This window comes from Bos mutus, chromosome 24 (assembly GCF_027580195.1).
Source record: "Bos mutus isolate GX-2022 chromosome 24, NWIPB_WYAK_1.1, whole genome shotgun sequence".
NCBI lineage: Eukaryota > Metazoa > Chordata > Mammalia > Artiodactyla > Bovidae > Bos > Bos mutus.
Genome location: NC_091640.1, coordinates 49,935,358 through 49,958,312, shown reverse-complemented (window position 1 = coordinate 49,958,312; position 22,955 = coordinate 49,935,358). Strand labels below are relative to the sequence as shown.

Genomic DNA, 22,955 nt, shown 5'->3' with positions numbered 1-22,955 from the left:
AAGATTTTGATGGTGGTAACTATGTTGTCAGAGCCCTGAAAAGCAAGGTGGGATAGTAGGTGGCAAGATTAAGGTCAGGAATTAGAAGACCTTTAATTTTTGTTCTACTCAGTTCTGCCCTCACTACTCAGAGCACTTTGGGCAAATAAATTAAGTCTGATTTGATTAGATAATCTCTGGAGTCCCATTCAAATTTTTAACTTTATAATTCCATGAACTTTTATTCAAATGGCATTTGAGAAATATTTGAGACTGATTTGATGACACCTTAGGTACAGGTTTCAAATAATTCAAACAAGTTACATCTTAGACACTTAAGTTGTTTACAGTTATAGCAGGATATATTAGTTTTATATACCAAATTTTGTTTAATACAGGTATTGTGGATTAACTGAAAATATGCAGTTGATTTTGGGTCTATCATAAGTGATACTTGATTTTTTTTTTTGTTCCAGAGAGCCAAGCCTCCCAAAGGCCAAGGAGCTGAGCATCATCTGCAAAGAATCCAACACAGCCATCAGAAACATCATGCTATTTTGGCTTCCATTAAGTCAATCGAGCGGGATCGCTTGAAAACTGAGTGGGACCAGCACAATGACCGCAAGTTTGTGGACAGTCTTGTGAAAGCAAGAGTCAAGGATGCCATGCAAGGGTTTATCATCAACACTGAAGAAAGACGAAATAAGTAAGGCTTAAAAACTGGCTAATCCAGACTCTGAGACATTCTGAAACCAGAGCCTGAGATTGACCAATCAAAAATCAAGTGAATTTTTATAGTAAGGATCATGGCTGAGCTAGTCTTATTCCTACCAAACCAATAGCTTATTTTCACTTGTGATAACCTATTGATAGAAATCAAAAGAACATATTGTATCATATTTTGTTATTATAATTAAAATCTTGCTCATTTTGCTTTTTTTGTTGAAATATAGATCACATATCTCATCTGTACGTGATCAAATAAAACGTGGCATAGATTAGTCTCTATTGCTTTAGGTGACAACTCATTTTATGGAATACTGTAATGATCTTTCCTTCTTACAAAATTTACAACTGAATATATACTTCTGAAATTGAATTTAACAAAATAAAAAGCAATTAGTGAAATGGTACATGTAGCATGACAGTTTTAATTCCTTTGCTTGTTGTTGTCATTTTGTTTTGTGAACCTAGGTTACGTGAACTTTTAGCATCCGAGGAAAATGAGTATTTTACTGAAATGCAATTGAAAGAAGAAACAATTGAGGAGAAAAAAGATAGAATGAGAGATAAAATAAGATTATTAAGAGAGAAGAAAGAAAAAGAGAGACAGGATTTTGTGGCTGAAAAGCTAGACCAGCAATTCAGGTAATGATGTCAGAAAACATACACATCAAATCTGAAGTTTGTATATTAAAGATTATTTAGGAAGACTGATTTACAGTAAAGTGTAGCCCTAACAGGGCATAGCAGTTGTACATTTAAGTCTTGTTAATTATACATACATCTTTGCACTAAGAAGTTCTGTCTGTTTGCTTTGAGGTGATAATGCATAAGATTTATTCTCAGTGTATTTCAAGTATACAATACAGAATTATTACCTGTAGTCCCCATACTCTACATTCAGTTCAGTTCAATTCAGTCGCTCAGTGGTGTCTGACTCTTTGCAACCCCATGAACTGCAGCATGCCAGGCCTCCCTGTCCATCACCAACACTGAGAGCTTGCTCAAACTCATGTCCATTGAGTTGGCGATACCATCCAACCATCTCATCCTCTGTCATCACCTTCTCCTCCTGCCCTCAATCTTTTCCAGCATTAGGATCTTTTTCCAAGGAGTCAGTTCTTCGCATCAGGTGGCCGAAGTATTGGAGTTTCAGCTTCAGCATCAGTCCTTCCAATGAATATTCAGGACTGATTTCCTTTAGGATGGACTGGTTGGATCTCCTTGCAGTCCAAGGGACTCTCAAGAGTCTTCTCCAACACCACAGTTCAAAAGCATCAATTCTTCGGTGCTCAGCTTTCTTTATAGTCCAACTCTCACATCCATACATGACTACTGGAAAACCCATAGCCCCGACTAGATGGACCTTTGTTGGCAAAGTAATGTCTTTGCTTTTTGATATGCTGTCTAGACTGGTCATAACTTTCCTTCCAAGGAGTAAGTGTCTTTTAATTTCATGGCTACAATCACTATCTGCAGTGATTTTGGAGCCCCCAAAATAAAGTCTGTCACTGTTTCTACTGTTTCCCCATCTATTTGCCATGAAGTGATGGCAAATGCCAGATGCCATGATCTTCGTTTTCTGAATGTTGAGCTTTACGCCAAGTTTTTCACTCTCCTCTTTCACTTTCATCAAGAGGCTCTTTAATTCCTCTTCACTTTCTGCCATAAGGGTGGTGTCATCTGCATATCTGAGGTTATTGATATTTCTCCCAGCAGTCTTGATTCCAGCCTGTGCTTCATCCAGCCCAGCGTTTCTCATGATGTACTCTGCATATAAGTTAAATAAGCATACTCTACACTAGATCCCTAAAACTTATTCATTCATCTTATTACTGAAAATTTATATCCTTTGAGCAAATCTTCCCTTTTCTTCTATCCCCTAGCCCCTGAGAACTGACATTCTACTCTCTGTTTCTATATGTCAAACCTTTTTTCCCCTTAGATTCCATGTTTAGTGAGATCATATAGTATTTGTCTTTCTTTGTCCAGCCTATTTCACTTAGTATTATATCCTACAGGTTCATCCATGTTGTCTCAAAGAGCAGAAGTTTCTTTTTTATGCTGAGCAATATTCCATTCCTGGAGTAGGAAATGGCAACCCACTCCAGTATTCTTGCCTGGAAAATTCCGTGGGCAGAGGAGCCTGGTGGGCTACAGTCCATGGGGCCACAAAGAGTCAGACATGACTGAGTGCACAATATCCCATTCCACAATTTCTTTATCTGTTCATACCTCAGTAAACAGTTTGTTTCCATATGGTAGTTCTAGTTTCAATTTTCGAAGGATCTCCATATTGTTTTTCATAATGGTTCTACCAATTTGTATTCCCACCACAGTGTACAAAGGTGTCCTTTTTTCTACATCCTTGCCAACATTTGTCATCTCTTTTCTTTTTTTGTAATAGCCGTCCTAACGGGTGTGAGGTGATAATCTCATTGTGGCTTTGATTGGCATTTTTATGGTGATTTGTGATGTTGAGTATCTTTTCACATACTTTTTGGCCATTTGTATGTCTTCTTGGAAAAATGCCTACTCAGGGCTTTTGTTCATTTATGTAGTCAGATTATTAGTTTTTTGCTATTGAGTTATATGAGTTTCTTAAGTATATTAGATATTAACCTTTTAACAGATACATGATTTGAAAATATTCTTTCCCATTCTGTAGGTTGCCTTTTTACTTTGTTGTTTCCATTGCTGTGAAGAAACTTTTTATTAATAATTGGATATAGTCCCACTTGTTTATTTTTTATTTTGTTGCCTTTGCTTTTAGCATCTTATCCAAAAAATCATTGTCAAGACCAATATCAAGGAGCTTTCCCCTTATGTTTTCTTCTACATATTTTACAGTTTCAGGTCTTAATGTTTAAGTTTTTAATCCATTTTGAGTTAATTTTTGTAAATGGTGATCCAGTTTCATTCTTTTGCCTATGGTCATCCAGTTTTACCAAGGTTGTTTATTGAAGAGACTGTCCTTTCCCCATTGTGTGTTCTTGGCCTCTTTATAAAGGATTGGTTGACCATATATATGATACATGGAATTCTTTCTGGGCCCCCTGTTCTGTTCCACTGCTCTGAAAGTGAAAGTCATTTATTCGTGTCCCACTCTTTGCGACCCCATGGACTGTACAGTCCATGGAATTCTCTAGGGCCAGAATACTGGAGTGGGTAGCCTTTCCCTTCTCCAGGGAATCTTCCCAACCCAGGGATTGAACCCAGGTCTCCCACATTGCAGGTGGATTCTTTACCAGCTGAGCCACAAGGGAAGCCCAAGAATACTGGAGTGGGTAGCATATACATTCTCCAGCAGATCTTCCCTACTCAGGAATCTAGCTGGGGTCTCCTTCTTTGCAGGTGGATTCTTTACCAACTGAGTATTGCTCTATTCATCTGTTTTTATGCCACTATCATTACTGTTTTGATTTTTATAGCTTTGTAATATAGTTTGACATCAAATGTGTGATGCTTCCAGCTTTGTTCTTCTTTATCAAGATTGCTTTGGCTATTTGAGATCTTTTGTAATTCAACTGAAATTTTAGGATTTTTTTCTCTTTCTGTGAAAATGCCATTGGAGTTTCGATAGGCATTGCACTGAATGTGTCACTTTGGGTAGTAAGGACATTTTATTAATAACAATATTAATATTCCAATCCAAGGACAAAGGATATCTTTCCATCTATTTGAATCTTCAGTTTCTTTCATCAGTATCTTATAATTTTCAGTATACAGATCTTTAACTTCCTTGCTTAAATTTATTCCTATTTTTATTGTTTTTGAACCTATTGGAAATAGGATTATTTTCTTAATTTTTCTTTCAGGTGGTTCATTTTTAGTGTATAAAAATGCAACTGATTTCTGTTCATTAATTTCAATTCCTATAGCTTTAATGAATTCACTGATTAGTTCTAACACTTTTTGATGGAATCTTTAGGGTTTTCTATATATATAAAGTAAGATCATGTCATCTGCAAACAGACAGTTTTACTTCCACTTTTTCATTTTAGATATATTTATTTCTTTTTCTTGCCTAACTGCTCTGGCTAGGATTTCCAGTACTATGTTGAATAAAAGTGGCAAGAGTGGGCACCATTGTCTTATGCCTGATTTTAAGAAAAAGCCTTCAATTTTTCACTTCTGAACATGATGTTAGCTGTGTGCTAGTTATGTATAGCCTGTTGAGCTACATTCCTTCTACACTTAATTTGTTGAGAGTTTTTTGTATCATAAATTTGTCAAATTTCTTTTGTAGCTAATTAGATGATCATATAATGTTTATCCTTCATTCTGTTAATGTGATGTGGCACATTTACTGATTTGCATATACTTAACTATTCTTGCATCCCAAGGATAAATTGTGCTTGATTATGGTATGTGATTCTTCTAATATGCTAATATTATATTGAGGATTTTCACATTTGTGTTCATTAGGGATATTGAAGTGTTCTCTCTTCTTCATTTTTTGGGGAGGATTTGAGAAGGGTTGGTATTAATTCTTCTTTAAATGTTTGGTAGAACTCACCAGTGAAACCATCTGGTCCTGGGCTTCTTTTTTGGGAGTTTTGACTACTGATTCAGTCTCCTTACTCATTATTGGTCTTTTCAGATTTTCTCTTTTGTCATGATTCAGTCTTGGTAGGTTATATGTATCTAGGAATTAATCCATTTTTTTAGATTATCTAATTTGTTTGCATATAGTTGTTCCTAATAGTCTCTCATGATCCCTTGTATTTTTACAGTATCAGTTGTAAAGTTTCCTCTTTTATTTCTAATTTTATTTACTTGAATCATTTTTTCTTAGCTAGTCCAGCTAAAGATTGTCCGTTTTACCTCTTCAAAAAAACAGCTATTAGTTTCATTGATATGTTTTATCATTTTTCTAGTCTCTGTTTCATTTACTTCCATTCTGATCTTTGTTATTTCCTTTCTTCTGATTACTTTGGGCTTAGTTTATTCTTGATAGTGCCTTGAGGTAAAGTCAGATTTTTGAGATCTTTCTTTTCTCTTAATATAGGTGTTTATTGTTATAAACTTCCTTCTTAAGGGGGCTTTTGCTGCATCTCTTAATTTTGGATATTTGTATTTCCATTTTCATTTAAGGGTTTTTTTTTAAATTTTATTTTATTTTTAAACTTTACAATATTGTATTGGTTTTGCCAAATATCAAAATGAATCCGCCACAGGTATACATGTGTTCCCCATCCTGAACCCTCCTCCCTCCCCGTACCATCGCTCTATTTCCCCTTTGATTTCTTCTTTGACCCATTGGTTGTTCAGGAGTGTGTTTTTTAAATTTCCACACATCTGTTAATTTTTCCAGCTTTCTTTCTGTTATTGATTGCTACTTTTATGCCATTGTGGTAAAAAAAAAAGATACATTATTTCAATCTTTTTAAATTTAAGACTTTTGTGTGATGTGGCATGTGATCTGTCCTGGAGAATGCTCCATGTGTACGTGAGAAGATTATGTATTCTGCTATTAGATGGAATGTTCTGTGTATGTGTGTTAGATTCATTTGATCTAAAGTATACTTCAGTCTATTGTTTCCTTATTGATTTTCTGACTGGATGACCTGTGCACTGCCAAAATGGAATATTGAAGTCTCCTACTATTACTGCACTGCTGTCTATTTTCCCCTTGATATCTGTTCATCTTTGTTTAACGTATTTAAGTGCTCTGATATTGAGTGCATATACTGCTAACTCCTCGAACAACACAGACTCTGAAGGTCCACTTAAATGTGTTTTCTTCCCAATAAATGTAGTACTATATGATCTGGGATTAGTTGAATCTGCAAATGTGGAACCATGGATATGGAAGGTTGACTATAGAACTTGAGCATCTGTGGATTTTGTTATCTGTGGCAGATCCTCAAGTGAATCTGCTACAGGTATGAAGGGATGACTTTATAATTGTTATATCCTCTTGATGAATTGACTCTGTCTCTTGTTACATCTTTTGTCTTTTGTTACATCTTGTAACATCTTTTGAGTTAAGGTCTATTTTGTCAAAGTGTAGGTACTTCTGCTCTCTTTTGGTTTCTACTTTCATGGAGTATCTTTTTCCATCCCTTGACTTTAAAGATATGTAGCCTTAAACCTGGAGAAGGCAATGGCACCCTACTCCAGTACTCTTGCCTGGCAAACCCCATGGACGGAGGAGCCTGGTAGGCTGCAGTCCATGGGGTTGCTAAGAGTCGGACATGACTGAGCGACTTCCCTTTCACTTTTCACTTTCCTGCATTGGAGAAGGAAATGGCAACCCACTCCAGTGTTCTTGCCTGGAAAATCCCAGGGACAGGGGAGCCTGATGGGCTGCTGTCTATGGGGTCGCACAGAGTTGGACACGACTGAATCGACTTAGCAGCAGCAGCAGCAGCAGCCTTAAACCTGAAGCAGGTCTGTTATAAGCAGCATGTTGTTGGATCTTGTTTTTTATCCATTTGGCCCCTCTGTCTTTGAATTCTCAGATTTTTTTCCTCCTCTTGTTTGTTTGTGTCTGATGTTGATGCTATCTTTTGGATTTTTATTTCATGCATTGTATTTTTCAGCTCCAGAATTTGTTTGGTTCTTTTTGATGATTTCTATCTCTATTGAACTTCTCATTTTGTTCCTATGTTGTTTTCCTGATTTTGTTGAGTCATCTGTCAGTATTCTAACTCACTGATCTTCCTAAAAACAGTTGTTTTGAATTCTTTAGCAGGTAACTTGTACATCTCTATTTCTTTGGGATTGATCACTAAAAAAGCATTGTATTCCTTTGTTGGTGTATATTTTCCTTCATTTTTGTATTCTTTGAAGTCTTGTATGGCTATGTTTGCCTGTGAAGTAGTATTTACCCCTTCCAGCTTTTACTAACTGACTTCAGGAAAGAAATACCTTCACCAATCAGCCTAGCTAGGGATTCTAAGTCTTTCTCATATCCTTTCTGTGGATGCACCTTATCTATACTTGTTGTCTGTAACCCATGTAAAGCACAGCCTCACCTCCTGTCTTTGTTAGGATCTAGATTCTCCCTACTGGCTACTGGAGGAGAAAATGCTGTAAGGGGCAAAGGGGAAACTAGGAAGTGGATTTCAATGGACCATTAGTATATTTCCCACTTTATAGTAAATGTTTTTTTTTTTTTTTTTACACAGTAAGAAAAAATGAAGTTTCATAAGTGGTTTGGATTCTTAAAATGTTTATTAATTTGGTAACAATTATAAAGATTTTATAAAGAAATCTTATAAAACTGAGTATACAACTTCATGTTGTATACCTTGCTAGTTAGATGAATTAATTAGAATTTTAGAAGAAATAGTTATATCCTGCAACAGTCACCCATGTTATCCATGGGGCATACATTCCAAGATCCCCAGTAAATGTCTGAAACTGAATTCTGTATACACTGTGTTTTTTTCCTATACATTTCCTATACATCCCTGACAAAGTTTTATTTATAGATTAGTTACATTTCAGAGATTAGTAACAATTGCAGATAATAAAATGGAGTGGTTATAACAATATAGTGTAATGTAACTTGTGAATGTGGTCTCCTTCTCTCTCTCTGTGTCTCAAAATATCTTATTGTACTATACTCACCCTTCTTCTTGTGATGATGTGAGATTAATAAAATGTCTAAAAGTGAAAGTGAAGTTGCTCAGTCGTGTCTGACTCTTTTCGACCCCATGGACTGTAGCCTACCAGGCTCCTTCGTCCATGGGATTTTCCAGGCAAGAGTACTGGAGTGGGTTGTCATTTCCTTCTCCAGGAGATCTTCCCTACCCAGGGATTGAACCCAGGTCTCCTGCATTGTAGGCAGACGCTTTACCATCTGAGCCACCAGGGAAGCCCAATAAAATGTCTATATGGTAAGTAAGATAAATGATGGATTGTGACGTGCATGCGTGTGTGTGCGCTAAGTTGCTCCAGTTATCCAACTCTGTGACCCTGTGGCCCATAGCATGCCAGGCTCCTCTATCCATAGGATTCTCAAGGCAAGAATACTGGAGTGTTTGCCATACCCTTCTCCAGGGGATCTTCCTGACCCAGGGATCAAACTCCGGTCCCTTAACCCTCTTAAGCAGGTTCTTCACACTAGTGCCACCCGGGAGGCCCTGTATTGGGATGTAGCGTTAGGCTATTGACCTGACCACAGGTCACCTACTTTGGGTGATTCTGGATTGTTGATCTGTGACGATGCTGATGACTGAATGTCAGGAGCAGAGGATGTCAGTTGTTGGAGATCCCAAGCGGAATGAAGCTGGGTGGTGCAAAGTTTCATCACACTTTAGAACAATGTGCAATTGAAAATTTTTGAACTTTTATTTCTGGAGTTTTCCATTTAATGTTTTCAGAATACAGCTGGCCATGCTGCTGCTGCTGCTAAGTCGCTTCAGTCGTGTCCGACTCTGTATGACCCCATAGACGCCAGCCCATCAGGCTCCCCCATCCCTGGGATTCTCCAGGCAAGAACACTGGAGTGGGTTGCCATTTCCTTCTCCAATGCAGGAAAGTGAAAAGTGAAAGGGAAGTTGCTCAGTCATGTCTGACTCTTCACAACCCCATGGACTGCAGCCTACCAGGCTCCTCCGTCCATGGGATTTTCCAGGCAAGAGTACTGGAGTGGGGTGCCATTGCCTTCTCCAACAGCTGACCATGGGTAATAGAAATTGTAGAAAGTGAAATGGTGGATAAGGGAGACTACCATAATTTACTTGAAAGCAAACCATTTTCAGTGTTTTTTAATGCAGTACTTCTAACAGAACTACAATATAAATACAGTTTAAATTCATCATAAGAGTGAAAGGCCAGGATTAAATTTTGATCAAGGGATACTAAATTATGCCCCATTACTGCAAATATAATTTAAGCTTTAATGTATGTATAAAGCAAGATGAAATTATTCCTCTTCCTCTGCTTCCCCTTCCTCTTCCTTTTAGTATCCCATTGTATAAATATGCCACAGTTTATTCGTTCTCCAGGTTACAGGCATTTCACGTATCTCCAGTTTTGGATCCTTATGAATAAAGCTGCTGTGGACATTCTTGTACATGTCTTCTGGCAGATAAGTACATTAATTTCTTTTAGTATATTTAGTGGCATACCTAGAATATTTGATAACTAGAATGGGTCATTTTTATTGTTCCAGGTCTTCTAAACAGCAAAATTACTTTCAGTAACAATAATGAAAGGAAATGAATAATAACAACAAGATAACCAGTGACTTTTAAAACTTTTTACTTGTAAATAATTATGTATTCATAAAAATTGCAAAGATAGTACAGAAATATATTATTACCCCATTTTTCCTTCAGTGGTTATAACACAATATCATACAAGGAAATTGACATTGGCATAATGTATATGTATAATTCTGTGCCATTTTATCATGTATGTAGATCCATCTAATACCCCACACAATCAAGATACAGAACTATTCCATCACCACATGGGTCTTCCTGTGCTTCCCTTTATAGTCACAGCTACCACTCTCACCATCATCTTCATAATTTCCTGATATTGTATATTTGAACTTGTACAGTATGTGATCTGTCAAAATTGGCCTTTTCAGTCAATGAATTGTCTTTGAAGTTCATCTAAATTGCTGCATGTATTAATAGTTTGTCATTTTTATTGCTGAGAGGTATTCCATTGTGTGGATGTATTTAAATTTCTGTAAACCATTCACTTATGTACATTTTGATTGTTTCTAGTTTTTTATCTATTATGAATGAATCTAATATCAACATTTGTGTTCATATATTTGTGTGAACATAAGTTTTCCTTTCTCTCAGATAATTGCCATATGCTGGTCTTATATGTATGCTTAATTTTGTAAGAAACTAATAAATTATTTTCCAACATGGCTGTATGATTTTATAATTCTACCAGTAATGTATAAAAGATCAAGTTTTTTTCATATCTTTGCCAGCTTTTGATACTGTCATTATTAGGACAGAGGTGTGCAGTGATATTTCACTGTGGCCTTAATTGGCATTTCCTTAATGGGTTGTGATGTTGAACAACTTTTCATATGCTTATTTGCCATGTGTATATTCAATTTGGTGAAATGTATCTTCATGTCTTTTGCCCATTTTCTAATTGGATTAGCTGTTGAGTAGTAAGAATTCTTTATATATTCCAGATATGAGCCCTTTGTAGGATATATAGTTTTGAAATATTTTGTCCTGGCCTGTAGCTTATTTTTTTTTTTTAAATCCTCTTAATGGGGTCTTTCACAGAGAAAAAATTTTTAATTTTGGTGAAATCCAATATTTCGATTTTTCTTTTACAGATCATGCTTTCAAGTTCATTGTGAAAAAAATTTTTTTATCCCCTCCTCCTGTATTGCCCCTTCCCACTTGCCTCTCTCCAGTGGTAACTACTAGTTTGATTTCTGTATCCATGAGTCTGCTTCTTTTTTGTTATATTCACTAGCTTGTTGTATTTTCTAGATTCCACATATAAGTGATAACATACAGTATTTCTCTTTCTCTGACTTATTTTACTTAGCATAATACCCTCCAAGTCCATCCATTTTGCTGCAGATGGCAAAATTTTATTCTTTTTTATGGCTGAGTAGTCTGTTGTCTGTATGTACCACATCTTCTTTATCCATTCATCTGTTAATGGACACTTGCGTTGCTTTCATATCTTGACAATTATAAATAATGCTGCTATCATTGTGGTTCATGTGTCTTTTTGAATTAGTGTTTTTAGCTTTTAGGGTTTTTTTTTGTTGTTGTTTGTTTTTTTCTGATATGTACACAGGTGTGTAATTGTTGGGTCATATAGTAGTTTTATTTTAGTTTTTTGAGAAGCGTTCATACTGTCTTCCACCATGGCTGCATAACATCCTTGCCAGCTTTGTTATTTGTGTTCTTTTTCATGATAGCCATTCGGACAAGCAAGTGCAACTGGAATCTCATTGTGGTTTTTTTCCTTTTCCTCTTGGTCACACTGTGTCCCTGACCAGGGATTGAAACCAGGCTCTTGGCAGTGAAAACGTGATGTCCTAACCACTGGACTTCCAGGGAGTTCTCTCACTGTGGTTTTGATTTGCATTTCCCTGATGATACGCTAATCATCTTTTCATGTGCCTGTTGGCTATTTGCATGTCCTCTTTGGAAAAATGTCTTCAGTTCCTCTGTCCATTTTAAATTTTTTTTTTAATTGAGTTGTATAGGTTGTTTTTATATGTTGGATATTAACCCCTTATCAGTCATGTCATTTGCAAATGTTTTCTCTATTCAGTAGCTTGTCCCTTCATTTTGTCAGTGGATACCTGTGCTACCCAATATTGCTCTGTGCCTTCATTTCCTCATCTGCAAACTGAGGATAAAATAATAGTAATAATGAGCTTACAATAGTGTTTGCTGCAATATTGGTTGTTATGAAGATTGTAAGAGTTCAGACATGTAAACTGCTTAGAACAGTGCCTGGCAAATAATAGGCACTTAATAACTATTGTTAATAATATTATTACTCCTGGCTTTGTGACTTGGAAAGAAATTTTGGCTCCCTGAGATTTGATTTCTTTAACTCTGAAATGGGGATAATACTTGCTTATAAGGTCCTTATGAGGATGAAATAAGATTTTATATGTAAAAGTACCATGTAAAGCACCGACAAAAAGTTTTCCTCTTATCAGTAATTATTATCATTAAAATAGGTATTCTATTTGTTACTTTTTAGCTCAGCTCATTTTAATTTTTGTGGCTAGCTAATTTATATGATATAGTTACATATTAATAACCTCATATAATTTATAAATAATATTGTGGGTGCTTAGAATTTTTTTTACTGAAAGACATGCATAATCAAAAAAGTTTGAAGACCTACTGATCTGAAAAAATGAATATGATATGAGCTCTTTCATATGGTGTCACTTCTGGCCTTCTTGGCAGCATGTATCATCAACTAACTGCCTTAAGAATGTTTTTGTACTCTGGTTTTATATTAAGGAAGGAATTACCTTAAAAAAATCATTAGCAATAAACAGAAAGAGTGACAGAAACCATGTTCATTGCAACATTGTAATAAAAGTCAGAAGTAACCTTTATGTTCATCAAACAGGGGAATGTTTAAGTAAACTGTGATGTATTTATAGACTCTAGTCTCTACTATGCAGCTTATTAAACTATAATAAAGTTTTGAAGTTAGAAAATATTTTAAAGAATATTTCATGAGAAAACACTCCCAATAAAATGATAGGTGGAAAAATTAAAATACAGGAGATATAGATATGCAGAAAGACCCCAATTCTAGTAAAAAGATGCATACATAGGAAAGAAATATATATTAACATACTAATAGTGTTTATCTCTTAATAGTAGGACTAGCATTATTTATGGAGAAGGCAATGACACCCCACTCCAGTACTCTTGCCTGGAAAATCCCATGGATGGAGGACCCTGGTGGGCCACAGTCCATGGGGTCGCTAAGAGTCGGACACGACTGAGCGACTTCACTTTCATGCATTGGAGAAGGAAATGGCAACCCACTCCAGTGTTCTTGCCTGGAGAATCCCAGGGACGGGGGAGCCTGGTGGGCTGCCGTCTATAGGGTCGCACAGAGTCGGACACAACTGAAGCGACTTAGCAGCAGCAGCAGCAGCATTATTTATAGTATCTTTCATAATTTTATTTTCTAGTTTTTCTGCAATGAGCATGTATTGGTTTTATACTTAGGAAGAAAGAGTTTATTTTATTTTAAATAAAAATTTTAAGTATAAGCCATATTTCTTCTTATTCTTAGGTTTTAGATTTCCATTAATTGAATAGCTTTGTTAGAATATGAATCATAGGATTGAGAAGGACTTTAGTAAGTTATCATGGCCAAATCTGAGAATTTCACAGGTGAATTCTAGACAGATGATTTTTTTTTTCAGTGTTAAAGTGTGTGGTTTTTTTTTTTTTTTTTTGTAACCTAGTAACTTCAGCTTCTGTTATCTATTGCACCTTCCACAGAATGTGGATGGCTGGTATGTTGCTAATCAGTATAATTATGTATTAGTTAAACCAACAATTATTTATTGGCCATTGGGTAAGTAGTATGGGTCATATGTTCCTGAAATATATCCTGAGTCCCAGCTCTCACAGAGATTCATTTTGAGGAGTGAGACTAATCCTCATCAAATGGTAAACAATACTCAGCTGCATCTGATAAATGTCATTTTGTGTGATATTGGCCACCCTTGGGTAATAAGAGTTTAGACCTCATCCTTTCTTTCAGTCTTAGCAATTCAAATTTCTTTAAAATTCTTTGTTGAACTCATTCTCCAGACTATAGCTTCTTTGTGTAGAATTTGATTTAGAAGACAGGAAGAATTGATGTTGTTTTTTTTTTTTTTTAAAAAAAGCCTTCCCATCAAATGTTCTCTCAAACTTGTCTAAATGTCAGAACCACATGAGGCACTCTTAAAAAAATGCAGATGGGACTTATCCCCTGATATTCTGGTTTAACAAGTCTGATCTGGAGGAAAGGAAGAGTGGAGTTTAGAAAATATAGCTGAATAATTCTAAAGTACAGTCAGTGTTGAATTTTACAGCTCTTATATTAAAAATGGGCTCAATGAAGAACATCTGAAGAAAGCTGAAGAAAGAATAAGGTGTAAACACTTACTGAAATAACATTTCCTCTTGAATGGTGACATAAACCTAGTTGCTGAAAGGCGAGAATAGGACTGTTTTCTCAACTCTAACGGTAAGCCCTTTAGTGGACATGTGTCCTGCCCTGCCTGGAGTCCAGAGGCAATAGGGAAGCGTCACCATGATCATGCAGACTCTATCCTTGGATCTCTTCTTGGGTGTACACGCAGGGTCTCTTTCTACCAAAGCCTTAACCTAACTGTAATGTTGCGGGGACATGTTCCTCTTCTGTTTCCTCTGTAGTAATCACAGTAATTACCATTCACTCAGCTCCTATTATCTACCAGGTATTTACATCCATTTATCTCTGAACCTTAGCAGAACCTTAAAAGACAGTTCTTTTACAGATATAAAAATAAGCTCAGATGGATCGAGTTTGTGATCCACGGTCACACAGGAAACGTCAGAACTAGGATTCAGAGGCTGCTCCGCTTGACTACAGGGCCTGGATTTTGTCTGTGGCATCCTGTTGTCTTCCTCCTTGCAGCTCCCCCATGTGTATCCGCACTCAGATGGCCTACATCCAGTTCTTTAACTTTCTCACTTCAGTGTCTGACAGTGCAGATTTGTGCCTAAAGAGAGCAATGTCTTATGAAAGGCTCGATTTCTTTTTTAAATTGCCCTTTCAGGGAACGCTGCCAGGAGCTCCGCGCTGAGCTGTTTTGTATCCATCAGAAGGCTGTGTGTGAGGAGCGTAAAGCTCAGATAGCGTTTAACGAGGAGCTGAAAAGGCAGAAGGTGGTGGAAGAACAGATGTTCTCAAAGCTCTGGGAGGAAGACCGCCTGGCCAAAGAGAGGCGAGAGGCTAAGGAGGAGAGGAGGCAGAAGGAGCTCGTGGAGAACACGCGCCTGGGGCTAAATGCCCAGGTCACCAGCATCCAGGCGCAAAGGCAGGCGGCACAGCGGCTGAAGGAGGAAGAGGCACTACTTGTGGTGGGTCTTTTTCAGACGCCTGTGGTGGAATGGTGAACTCAGTGGGTAAATACCTGTTTGCAGGCCTGCTTAAGAAAAGGAGAATTTTATTCAAGCCAAACCAAGGATTATAATACGGGAGACAGACTCTCAGAAGCTCTGCGAGTTGCTCTGCCTGTTAGTGGTTGAAGGCACATTCATATATATACCTTTTCAAGTCAAAGGGTCATACATCAAAATGACACACTGGTATTTTACATAAAGTTCATCAAATATAAATAGTCCAGATAAGCACATAGAAAGCAACCAGTAAGTCACCATGGCCTCTTACAGAATTCGGAAAGAATACTAATCTAAGAAGTTCCATTACTAGTGTCAGAAGAAAGGAAATAAAAATTGATCTTTACGGTGAAGAAGGCATTCCCATCTTCGAGGAAGTCTGGTTAGTGTGTAATGAAGATGCATATTTCACTGTAAAGAGGGAGGGAGGAGGCCCAAACTGGCAGAGAGAATTTTATGTTTAAATTTTCTTGTTTATCCTAAAAATATAAATTTTCTTTTATCACTATCCTCAACCCTAACCCCTAGCAGCCACTAATAGGTTCTTTAACACTATTTTTTTGTAATTTATATGTTATATAAATTCCACCCTTTTAATGTTATAATAATAACGTGTTATAACAATACTGTTATATTAATAATAATATGAGCATTTTCAAATGCACAGAAGTGGAGAGTCCCATGAGCCCTTGTGTACCAATCTCACAGTTTCAACAGCTGTTATATTTTGATATATTGATTTCCTGTATTCTAGCCCTTCCATTATTGACTTACAATTTGTCCCACATGTGTCATTTCCCCTTTAAATACATTCTTGTTGTTGAGTATGTATCTCAACAACAATATAATTAAGGAGTTTTCTTATACATTTCAAACCTAAAAAAATTAATAATAATTCATTGTTATCATCTAAAATCAGTATCAAATTTCCACTATTGTCTGTTATTTGACATTTAAATTGGGATCCAAACATTGCTGTCCTGTCATAAGTCTTTTTGAAAGAGTGCCTGTTTATCATTCAAATCTGGGCATATTTGAGATTAGAAGGGGTGTAGTTAGTTCAGTGCCTCAGCATAACAGTGTAAAATCAGAACTAACCTGGGGAAACCGAGACAGTAGACTACTTGTAGGTTTCTTAGTCTTGAACAATTCTCTCCTATTTCCATCTCTATCTGTTTCATAGTTTGAGTTGGATGATTGCTGCTTCCTGTAGTCAATCTTACTTTTTAAAAAATGTGACCTGCTATACCACTGGCTTTTATGTTTGATGTCCACTGTTTTGCCTTAAATACTGCAGAGCATTTTCACTTATATTAGCTCATTTGACTCTCACAATTCAGTGTGGATTTACTGCTCATGGCATTAATGGAAAAGCCTAGCATATAACTCTCTTCTCACCAGCCAGAAATCATGGTATTCATGGCTGTTGTGAGTCTCAGATCAAGTCAGCTGGGACTTGTATCTCTCCTCACTATAACTGTGTCATCTCCTGTCCCAGCTGGGAAAGGACTTATCCTTCCAGGAGAGTTCAAATGCCTTTGGTGGGAGGATTAATGCCTCAATTTATACCATACCCAGATTTTCTACCAAACTCCCAACACCCAGCAGCATTGGTGCCCCAGTTAAAACTGCTTGATTGGTAAGCCAGCCAGGAGGGTCAGATAGATAAGAAAATGAGAGGAATGGGGAGTACTTTTAAAGAACAAAATGCTTAATTTACTTTTGTATATTTGACTGATGTGCACATTTCCATTCTTAGACTCTAATTGCTTGTTAATAGTGTATCCAAATCTAGATATACAGATACGCATGGAGGACTAAAGTCTGGAAGGTCAACACGCCAAAATGTTGAGAATGGTAGTAGGTGAATGGTTACCAAGAATAAGTGATTTATCGTTATACTTTTCTGCATTTTGAACTCCATACTATTTATTGCTTTATGATCACACACAGCAATTTCACAAAGCCTTATTGTTGATTCAGCAATGAAAAGTCAAGTTTTATGTCTCATAATCCCTTTACACCCAGGAGTGTGTGCTTTCCAAGAAACCCTTTATTCTCACCTCTTAAATGAAATGCATTAACTTTTTTGTTTTGTCCAACTGTATTGATGCATTATCTTCATTATTATTCCACCTTAGGAAAATGAAAATGCACAGGTGAAACTTGAGAATGAACAGGATAAGCTAAAGAAACAGAAGACAAAACAGGAAATAAGGGCTGCTTTGCAAAAAGCCCTCCAAGAGAAGATGGAGCGTATGCAGCAGGAATACAGAGAAGAGCAGGATTTGAACATGAAGCTCATGCAAAATGCCCTTCAAAGTTTACAGGAGGAGACTGATAAAAAGAAGCAAAAAAAAGTAAGACGCTTACTCAATGCCTATTATGTGCTGGAGAGGTTCCTTGTTGAGCTGTCAGTCTTATGGGAGTCAGCCATGTGTAGAATAAACCATAACACTGCTTCTGTAAGTGTGGTCCATGAACCACAGCATGAGTGTCATCTAGAAGGATGTTAGAAATTCATCGGCTCCAGAATCAGAATCCCCAAATTCAGGTCTATGGCAGGGACAGGAAGCCTGTCTTTTAACAAGGTCTCCCAGGTGATTCTGATGCTTGGTCTGTTTTGAGAACTCCTACTCTATAGCTTTGGAGAAGGCAATGGCACCCCACTCCAGTACTCTTGCCTGGAAAATCCCATGGATGGGAGGAGCCTGGTGGGCTGCAGTCCATGGGGTCGCTAAGAGTTGGGCACGATTGAGCAACTTCACTTTCACATTTCACTTTCCTGCATTGGAGAAGGAAATGGCAACCCACTCCAGTGTTCTTGCCTGGAGAATCCCAGGGACTGGGGAGCCTGGTGGGCTGCCATCTATGGGGTTGCACAGAGTCGGACACAACTGAAGTGACTTAGCAGCAGCAGCAGCACTCTATAGCTTGGTGTTAGTACTGTGATAGCAGGATGGCGTCACAGGAAGTAGAGTGACTAAGTATGTCCAGAAACTGGGGAGACTTCACTGAAGAAGGGGCGTTCAAGCTGGACTTTGAAGGAAGTCTAGTTTTGACAGCAAAGAGAGTAGAGAAAATCACTCCAATATTTATTTAGTTGTTCCTTTGAAATTTATATTGAACTCTTTAGGGTGTTGTATTTTTCCTAAAGGTATTATGATTTGTTTTGTTTTGTTTCAGTTGACTTTACTTTTCAGGGAAGTTTTAGGTTCACAGCAAAAGTGAGCAACAGGTACAGAAATTTCCCATATGCTCCTGCCCCAACACATGCATTGCCTTCCCCATTCACAACATTCTCCACCAGAGTGGTACATTTGTTACAATCGATGAGCCTACACATCATTATCGCCTAAATTTCATAGTTTATAATAGTAGGGTCCACTCTTTGGTGTTGTGTATCTATAGGTTTGGGCAAATGTGTGATGACGTGTATCTACCTTGAGAGTATCATACAGAGTAATTTCAGTAGCCTAGAAATCCTCTGTGCTCCCCATGTTCTTCCCCCTTTCTACCCCAAATCCTTGGAAATCTGATATTTTTGCTGTCTCCATAGTTTTGCCTTTTCCAGATGGTCATATCTTTGGAATTACATAGTTTATAGGTTTTTCATGTTTTCTTTCACTAACTAATATGCTTCTAAGTTCCCTCCATATCTTTTCATAGCTTCATAGCTCTTCTATCACTGAATATATTCCATTGTGGGGATGTACTACAGTATATTTATCCATTTACCTTCTGAAGGACATCCTTGATTGTTTTGGTGATTATGAATAAAGTTGGGCTTCCCAGGTGGCGCTAGTGATAAAGAATCCACCTACCAATGTAAGAGACTTAAGAGATGCAGGTTTGATCCCTGGGTCAAGAAGATCCTCTGGAGGAGGGCATCGCAACCCACTCCAGTATTCTTTCCTGGAGAATCTCATGGACGAGGAGCCTGGCAGGCTGTAGTTCATAGAGTTGCAAAGAGTTGGACACGACTGAGTGACTTAGCACAGCACAGCACATGAAAAAGTTGCTATTCACATTCTTATGCAGATTTTGTGTGCACATAAGTTTTCAACTCATTTGGGTAAACAACATGAGCATGTTTGCTGAAGCATGTAAGAGATGTGTAGTTTTATAATTGCCAAACTGTCTTCCTAAGTGTCTATACTCTTTTGCATTCTCACCAGTAATGAATGAGAGCGCCTGTTGTCAGCATCCTGGTCAGTATTTGGTGTTGTCAGTTTTCTAGATTTGGGCTGTTCCAATAGGTGTGTATTGGTGTCTCATTGCTGTTTAATTTTAATTTCCCTGATGTCATGTGATATGGAGCATTAAGGGTTCCAAACCCAGTTCCAGTGTGTGGAGTAGACTTCAGGCAATACTCAGACAAGAGCTGGGTATCCTATCAGTTCAGTCGCTCAGCTGGGTCCAACCCTTTGCGACCCCATGGACTGCAGCACACCAGGCTTCCCTGTCCTTCAGCTCCCAGAGTTTACTCAAACTCATGTCCATTGAGTAGGTATTGCCATCCAACCATCTCATCCTCTGTCATCCCCTTCTCCTCCCACCTTCAATCTTTCCCAGCATCAGGGTCTTTTCTAATGAGTCAGTTCTTCACATCAGGTGGCCAAAGTGTTGGAGTTTCAGCTTCAGCATCTGTCCTTCCAATGAATATTCAGGGTGGATTTCCTTTAGGATTGACTGGTTTGATCTCCTTGCTCTCCAAGGGACTCTCAAGAGTCTTCTCCACAGTTCAAAAGCATCAATTCTTCAGTGCTCAGCCTTCTTTATGGTCCAACTCTCATATCCATAGGGTGTCCTATAACTCAGCTCAGTTCTGGTGTTGTCGACCTGAAGGTAGCATCAGATTCCACAGTACAAGGAGCAGTTCTATAAAACTGCCCACCACCTCAGATGCTGGTTTTGAGCCTAGATAGTTACCTGTGCTTCTTACCACCTGGCTACAAACTGAAAGTTCAGGTGATCACCCTCCAACTCAGGATGCCAACTACAAATCCAGGTTCTTCCCTGACAGACGCTGTAAATCAGAAGTTCCCGCAGACCCTCCTTTGTGTTCGATTAATTGGCTAGAACACCTGACAGAACTCAGGAAATCAGTTTTCTCACTGGATTAACCAGTTTATTACAAAAGATATTAAAGGATACAAATAAACAGCCAGATGAAGAGATATATAAGATGAGGAGGTCCTGAACAAAGGAGCTTCTGTCCTCATGGAGTTTGGGTCATGGCCTGGTGAAATCATTCTGGTTCCCCAACCTGAAGCTTTCTGAACCCTCTCTTTTGGGATTTTCATATAGGCTTCATTACATAGACATGATTGGTTAAGTCATTGCCATTGGGTGATTGATTCACTCTCCAAACCTTCTCCTCGGCCCAGAGATCAGGGAACTGGGACTGAAAGTTTCAATGCAATAACCACGCAGTTGGTTCTCCTGGCAAACTTAGGTGTGATCCAGAAGTCACCTCATTAACATAACAAAAGACAACTTTATTGCTTTCATTACTTAGGAAATTCTAAGGATTTTAGGAGCTCTGCCAGAAACGAGGATAAAGATCAAATATATAATTTTTTAAGATGAATGGGTGTTGGATTCTGTCAAATGTTTTTCCTGTATTTATTGATATGATCATGTGGCTTTTCTTCTTTAGCTTGTTGATGTGATGGATAACATTAATTGATTTTTGAATATTGAACCAGCCTTACTACCTAGGATAAATCTTACTTGGTCATGTTGTATAATTCTTTTTTTTTTTTTTTGTATAATTCTTTTTATACATTGTTGGATTCAATTTACTAATATTTTGTTGAGGATTTTTGCGTCTATGTTCATGAGAAAGATAAGTATATAATTTTGTTTTTTCATAATATCTTTTTTCACTTTTGGTATTAGGGTAATTCTGGCTTCATAGGATGAGTTAGGAAATATTCCTTCTGCTTCCATTGTGAAAGAGGTTGTAGAGATTTGGTATAATTCCTTCCTTAAATGTTTGGTAGAATTCACCAGTGAACTCATCAGGGACCAATGCTTTCTGTTTCAGAAAGTTATTAATTATTAATTCAGTTTTTTAATAATAGATATAGGCCTATTCAGAGTGTCCTTTTCTTCTTGTGTGAATTTTGGCAGATTGTATCTTTCAAAGAATTGGTTCATTTTCTTTAGGATATCAAATTGTAGGCATAGAGTTGTTCATAGTATTTCTTATCCTTTTTAATGGCCACGGGGTTTGTCAATATAGTGCTGTCCATGATTTCATTTCTGATCTTAATTTTTGTCCTCTCCTTGGCCTCTGTGGGCATTAAGAGCGGTGCTTGCCTGATCCAAAGCCAAAGTCTCCTCAGGCCAAGCAGGCCCCTGTAGGGCCAAACGCTGCCCCCATCAAAGCCTCCTCTGGCTGCCCTGGCCCCAGTGGGCCTAAGCGCCACCCCTGCCACAGCCTCCTCCAGCCCCATAGGTCCTAGGGACCCTTGAGTGGGTCCAGGTACGTGACTACTGCAGTCCTGGGACATGACCTCAGCAGATCTGCACCAGTGGCCTAGTGAAAATGACCTGAGAGTCATCAGGGCCATTTGTCAGCATAGCCATGGTTAAGGTGGAAGACAGAGCAGTGCCAACAACAGTGTACTTTCTGAGCCTGCAAGTGTGTGAAAGGGGACACAACAGAGCACATTCCCAGGTGTACAGCCTGAGAGGAGGAATCCTCAGAGGCCCCTCTCCCAGTGGAGTGCTCCAAGCCCACCGACGTTGCACTGCAGATAAGAAACACAGCTAAGAAACAGATCTCAGGGCCTCTGTGTCAACAACTATGAGCACATCATGCCCCTGACAGGGCAGTGATGACCACAGAGCCAAGGGGAGGCCCTGCTCAGTAACCATCTCACCCACCATGTGGCAGACTTCAGAAGCAAGAGGAACTACAGTCCTGCAGCCTGCAGAAAGGAGACCACAAGCACAGTAAGTTAGACAAAATTAGATGACAGAGAAATCTGCTGCAGATGAAGGAATAAGATAAAAATCTGTAAGAACAATTAAATGAAGAGGAGATAGGCAATCTACTTGAAAAAGAATTCAGAATAGTGATAGTAAAGATGATCCAAGATTTCAGAAAAAGAATGGAGGCACAGATTAAGAAGATGCAAGAGGTGTTTAACAAAGACCCAGAAGAACTAAAGAACAAACAGAGATGAACAATAGAATAACTGAAATGAAAAACACTCTGGAAGGAATCAATAGCAGAATAACCGAGACAGAAGAACAGGTAAGTGAGCTGGAAGACAGAATGGTGGAAAGCACTGCCATGGAACAGAATAAAGGAAAAAGAATGAAAAGAAATGAGGACAGTCTCAGAGACCCCTGGGACAACATTAGATGCACCAACATTCACATTATAGGGATCTTAGAAGAAGTGAAAGAGATGGAAGAGAAAGGGCCTGAGAAAATATTTGAAGAGATTATAGAAGGCAGTGGCACCCCACTCCAGTACTCTTGCCTGGCAAATCCCATGGATGGAGGAGCCTGGTAGGCTGCAGTCCATGGGGTCGCTAAGAGTCGGACACAACTGAGCGACTTCACTTTCACTTTTCACTTTCATGCATTGGAGAAGAAAATGGCAACCCACTCCAGTGCTCTTGCCTGGAG

At 38.1% G+C, this 22,955-nt stretch overlaps 1 protein-coding gene and 1 non-coding gene across 17 annotated transcripts in view; one reads left to right on the top strand and one right to left on the bottom strand.

Annotated features, from left to right (window-relative positions):
• The window catches only part of MBD1 (methyl-CpG binding domain protein 1), a 61,326-nt gene that overhangs the window by 22,147 nt on the left and 16,224 nt on the right, over nt 1-22,955 (top strand). For all 16 annotated transcript variants that reach the window (XM_070361883.1, XM_070361880.1, XM_070361877.1 and 13 more), the window contains 4 exons: nt 456-685; nt 1,174-1,347; nt 14,963-15,266; nt 17,447-17,665. In XM_070361883.1, coding sequence (XP_070217984.1) covers nt 456-685; nt 1,174-1,347; nt 14,963-15,266; nt 17,447-17,665 — 927 coding nt within the window. The remainder of the gene's footprint in view (nt 1-455; nt 686-1,173; nt 1,348-14,962; nt 15,267-17,446; nt 17,666-22,955) is intronic.
• TRNAC-ACA (transfer RNA cysteine (anticodon ACA)) lies at nt 8,459-8,530 on the bottom strand. Its single transcript has one exon. It is a non-coding gene; the product is annotated as a tRNA-Cys (tRNA).